The sequence below is a fragment of the Portunus trituberculatus genome, chromosome 28 (assembly GCF_017591435.1).
Source record: "Portunus trituberculatus isolate SZX2019 chromosome 28, ASM1759143v1, whole genome shotgun sequence".
In the NCBI taxonomy this organism is placed as follows: Eukaryota; Metazoa; Arthropoda; class Malacostraca; order Decapoda; family Portunidae; genus Portunus; species Portunus trituberculatus.
In genome coordinates, this window is record NC_059282.1 from 10,490,750 (window position 1) to 10,496,055 (window position 5,306).

At 54.8% G+C, this 5,306-nt stretch overlaps 1 protein-coding gene across 3 annotated transcripts in view; it reads right to left on the bottom strand.

Annotated features, from left to right (window-relative positions):
- Positions 1-1,011: 1,011 nt before the first annotated feature.
- The window catches only part of LOC123510100 (phosphoenolpyruvate carboxykinase, cytosolic [GTP]-like), a 23,914-nt gene continuing 19,619 nt past the window's right edge, over positions 1,012-5,306 (bottom strand). For 2 of the 3 annotated variants that reach the window (XM_045264900.1, XM_045264902.1), the window contains exons 2-3: positions 3,358-3,478; positions 1,012-3,084 (exon numbers count right to left, since the gene is read on the bottom strand). In XM_045264900.1, coding sequence (XP_045120835.1) covers positions 1,282-3,084; positions 3,358-3,478 — 1,924 coding nt within the window. In that variant the 3' untranslated portion in view covers positions 1,012-1,281. Of the gene's footprint in view, positions 3,085-3,357; positions 3,479-3,573; positions 4,172-5,306 lie in introns of those variants that run through there. The other variant, XM_045264903.1, reaches the window with a different exon arrangement.

The window sequence follows — 5,306 nt, forward strand, 5'->3', positions numbered from 1 at the left end:
ACACCACACACCGGGACAACAAGGTCACAACTCCTCGATTTACATCCCGTACATACTCACTGCTAGGTGCTAGGTGAACAGGAGCTACACGTGAAAGGAGACACATCCAAATATCTCCATCCGGCCGGGGAATCGAACCCGGTCCTCTGGCTTGTGAAGCCAGCGCTCTAACCACTGAGCTACCGTCTGTGTGTGTGTGTGTGTGTGTGTGTGTGTGTGTGTGTGTGTGTGTGTGTGTAGTTACGTAATCCATGTCGAAAATTTCTTTAAAGACAAGTACTGATGATGTAAGACACGAAGATAACGTGACTTGTACCATTTCGGACGCTACATGACAGATAAGCAAACCTCCCATTGTCTGCAAATTAAGTTAAGGGCGACGTGTGGAATTCTTTCAGTTAACAACACAAGAGAAGCTTTGGAATGACGTGAGGCGCCGCTGTAGTCCTGGAGAGAACCAGTGACACGATTCCTCCTGGTGAAATACTTGAGTACCCTCCCTTAGTGGCTTGTTGGTTCACGCTCCTTATCTCTCTTATCTCAACTCTTGACCTGAAGGGAAGCACGTGGCGGTGGGAATGGAGATCAGCTGCAGGCTCTTCCTTCCCTCAGCCTGCAAGTATGCCAGGTCCCGGGTGTGGCGCTACAGGCTACAGTCTCAGCCTCAGGGGTCTGTGATGGTGCGGAGAAGTACTGAATGCAGAGTTCCTCAGTCTAGTGTTCGCTGCGCCGCCTGCCCACGTGTCCTGTGGTTACTGTATTATATCTGGTCAATGTAAGGTTTGCAACTGTTCACCAAGCTGTACCAAGCCTCCGCACCGTGACATGAGTCCTACTAGACACACCGCTGGTCTGATTGACTGGAACTGAGTGTGACTGGTGCTGCCGCTGTGACGTGCTAGTACTGTTAATGAATGCTAGGGTGTTGTCTCCACTCAGCACTTGCATCGCCCGGGCACCTCCCTTCCCTGGCTTACTCCTTCACGCTGCCCTTGTGACGTAAAACACTGATTGGCATGTATAAAAAATATTTATTATTTAGGTTCCCTCAAGGGAGCATACTATCACATATGCAAATCAGGAGACGCAGTAAAACCCGCGCATGTAACGCCCAGCCCAGCTGGGACGGAAAGCTTGCATTGATGAATGAGACCGTGAAGGTGAGGCCTTGGCACGCGCCCTCCAGGCAGGGGGGCGCCGCCCGGCCAGGGCCTCTCACGAAGGATATGGAGGGGACGGGCGGCAAGTGTCGTCATTAATTCCTCGGTTCATAGGAAAGGTTTACATCTTCTCTACTCTCTTCTCGAGCATCTTGAGCTGCTCGCGCACCTCGTTGGGCAGGTCGTCGCCCACCTGGTTGTCGAAGTAGGTGGCGATGTCGCGCACCTCTTGGGTCCAGAAGTCCTTGGGCAGCCTGAAGAGTTCGTCCATGTCGATGTTTTGGTCCTCGAGGCCGGCCAGGTTGAGGGAGCCGGGCTTGGGCAGCAGGCCAATGGCGCTCTCCTCGGCCACGTCTTGGCCCTCCACGCGCTGCAGGATCCAATCAAGCACGCGCACGTTCTCGCCGAAGCCGGGCCAGATGAAGCGGCCCTTCTCGTTCTTGCGGAACCAGTTGACGTGGAAGATCTTGGGCATGGCGCGGGTGGTGCGGCCCTCCATGGAGAGCCAGTGCTGCAGGTAGTGGCCGAAGTTGTAGCCGAAGAAGGGGCGCATGGCGAAGGGGTCGTTCATGATGACCTTGCCGCGGTGCTCGGCGGCGGCCGTGGCCTCGGAGCGCATGGCGGCGCCCACCAGCACGCCGTGCTTCCAGTCGTTGGCCTCGTAGATGAGCGGCACGCCCTGTGGTCTGCGGCCGCCGAACAAGATGGCGGAGATGGGCACGCCCTCGGGATCCTCCCAGGCGGGGTCGATGATGGGGCACTGGGAGGCGGGCGTGCAGAAGCGGGAGTTGGGGTGAGCGGCGGGCGTGCCCAGCTCGGGGCTCCAGTTGGCCTCGCCCTTCCAGGAGGTGATGGATACGTCGTTGGGCGTCTCCTTCTCCAGGCCCTCCCAGAAGACGCCGCCGTCGCTGGTCTTGGCCACGTTGGTGAAGATGGTGTTGGACAGCACGGTCTGCATGGCCACGGGGTTGGTGTGCATGGAGGTGCCGGGCGCCACGCCGAAGAATCCGTTCTCGGGGTTGATGGCGCGCAGCACGCCCTCCGAATCGAACTTCATCCAGGCGATGTCGTCGCCCACGCACTCCACCTTGTAGCCTGGCAGCGAGGGCGTCATCATGGCCAGATTGGTCTTGCCGCAGGCGGAGGGGAAGGCGGCGGCGATGTAGCGTTTCTCGCCCTGCGGGTTGGTGATGCCCAGGATGAGCATGTGTTCCGCCAGCCAGCCCTCGCGGCGCGCCAGCGCGGAGCCCAGGCGCAGCGCGAAACACTTCTTGCCCAGCAGGGAGTTGCCGCCGTAGCCGGAGCCGAAGGAGATGATCTCGTTGTTCTCGGGCACGTGGGTGACTATGGTGCGTGCGGGGTCACACGGCCAGTTGTTGACCAGCGGCCGCGTCACGGGCAGCGGGCAGCCCACGGAGTGCAGGCAGCGCACGAAGTCGTCCTCGTTGAGCACCTCCATCACGCGGCCGCCCATGCGCGTCATGGTGCGCATGGACGCCACCACGTACGGCGAGTCGGTCACCTGCACGCCGATCTTGGACAGCGGGGAGCCCACGGGCCCCATGGAGTACGGCACCACATACATGGTGCGGCCGGCCATGCAGCCGGGGAAGCGCTCCTGCACGGCACCCTTCAGGTCCTCGGGGGACATCCAGTTGCCCAGCAGACCGCGCACGCCCTCCTTGGGGGTGGGGATGGTTTCGCGGCGGTCGCGCGTCACGATGAAAGTCTTGCTCTCCACGCGGGCCACGTCGCCAGGGTCGGTGCGCGCCAGCCAGCAGTTCTTGTACTTGGGCAGGGGCTCGATCATGCCCGCCTGCTGCATCACGTTCAGCAGGTGGCGTAGCTCCCGCTCGCTGCCGTCACAGATGTGCACCTTCTCCGGCTGGCACAGGCGGGCGCTGTCCTCCACGAACGTCCGCACCTGCAACACACACATGGAGTCAGTGAGGGAAACTAAAGCACCAGTGCATGGTGTTATGGCTCACACCTCTCCTCTAAACAAACCAAAGGCATGAATGATGAAGCTTCTCTCCAAGTTTCATAGTTGTGTTGAGATCAAACACACACACACACACACACACACACACACACACAGCTGAGTCAGGCAAGGCACTGCATGCCTGACCATGTGATGGCAGGTTCACAGAGCAAGGCACACACTGCTGGTGGCAGCAGGTTGTCACTGTGGTCTCACCTTGGGCTTGAGGTCCGTGATCTTGCCATAGGTGACGGAGAGGGCGCGAGTTTGGATCTTCAAGTCCCTCTTGGCTGCCTCTGCGGCCACACGAGCTGCCTCGCTGATCACGCCGCCCACCCTGAGGAGAGACATCCACCAGTTAGACACCACTGCTCACACCCACACACTAAAAGCTGCTCCGCCACTCAATGCACACCGGGACACACTAAGTACCTGACGCAGAACACGGAACGGGCGCGGAGGAGGAAAATCATGTTGTCTGTTTAGCGCACTTGTCCAGATTGACGGAGCTTCCCGATCACGCGGCGACACAACACACTCCTTCCGGGTGAAACTTGAAGCGAAAGTTCGTTAACTGACCGTGAGACGAGGACGAGAAGACGAGGTCGGGGAAGGTTAAAGGTAAGATGCAGAGAAAACGCAACTGAATTGAGGCAACGACGGAAGAAATGGGAGTGTTGTAAAAGCAAGAAGCCAGCAAGACAAGTGTATAGTGAAGCTAAGAACGAGGGATGTGTTAGGAGAGGAAGCCTACAGTGAAGTGGAGATAGAGGTGTTGAGTGATGGTGGGACAGGCAGTGGGACGTGACTGATAAAACCTCGGCCCCATCAAATCACTTACATCTCCTCCCTCTCGGTTGCTCTCTCATGTATACAGTTACCAGTCACTCACTCGTAGTTCCTATCAGTCAATCAACTAAAGCCTCTCTTCACTCTCTGTACAAAGGTCGGAATGCTTTGCTCTAACAACGTCATGTCTCCCGTACTGAGTTATACAGGAAAGCACACAAGAGATTACGTATTGATAAGTGAAAGAAAGGGAGGGCCATGTAATAATAATAATGTGATAGTAATAATAATGTAATAATGTTAATAATAATGATAAGAAAGAGAGAAAAAAAGTAAGTGTTTATATGTGTGTGTGTGTGTGTGTGTGTGTGTGTGTGTGTGTGTGTGTGTGTGTGTGTGTGTGTGTGTGTGTGTGTTCTAATCTCTGCATGATCAGTTATAGCGGTCAAGTATCGATCTAAAGGGGGTAGAAGAGGGAGAGGTGAGAGGGAGTGCATGGGAGAGGCAGTAATGGGGATGGGAGAAGTGAGATGATGGGAGCACTGGTGATATAAAAGTACGTGTATTTATTATCATTATTATTATTATTATTATTATTATTATTAGTTGTTGTTGTTGTTGTTGTTGTTGTTGTTATTGTTGTTGTTAAAGAAAATATAAAAATAAATAAATCTACACAAGTGCACAAGTTAATGATAAAGTGCAAGTGTTAGTCTCTCTCTCTCTCTCTCTCTCTCTCTCTCTCTCTCTCTCTCTCTCCGGTACAGCATATCCAAGTGTGTGTGTGTGTGTGTGTGTGTGTGTGTGTGTGTGTGTGTAGGTGTGGGCGCGCGCAGGAGCCTGAAAACCGGCTTATTTCGTGGAACTTCCCACTGCACCAATCGCCACCCCCAAACGCACGACCCCGGCCAACCACCACCCACCTCTTGCCCCGGCCCGCTCCCCTTCCTTGCCGTCCTTGCGCCTCACTTGCTTCCTTCCCCCCCACCATCTCTCTCTCTCTCTCTCTCTCTCTCTCTCTCTCTCTCTCTCTCTCTCTCTCTCTCTCTCTCTGTTGCTATCTCTCTCTTCTCTGTCTCTCTCTCTCTCTCTCTCTCTCTCTCTCTCTCTCTCTCTCTCTCTCTCTCTCTCTCTTCTGTTGCTATCGCCTACTTCTTTGTCTCTCTCTCTCTCTCTCTCTCTCTCTCTCTCTCTCTCTCTCTCTCTCTCTCTCTCTCTCTAGACCTCAACATTATTTGAGTCTACCTTATTTTCACTCTAGTTTTCTCTGATATCACACCTGAGCTTCAATTACCTGTGTTATTAAATCCCTCACTAATTTATCCATATATCACCCACTGACAATCCATCCACACTACCTAATCCTACATCCTATC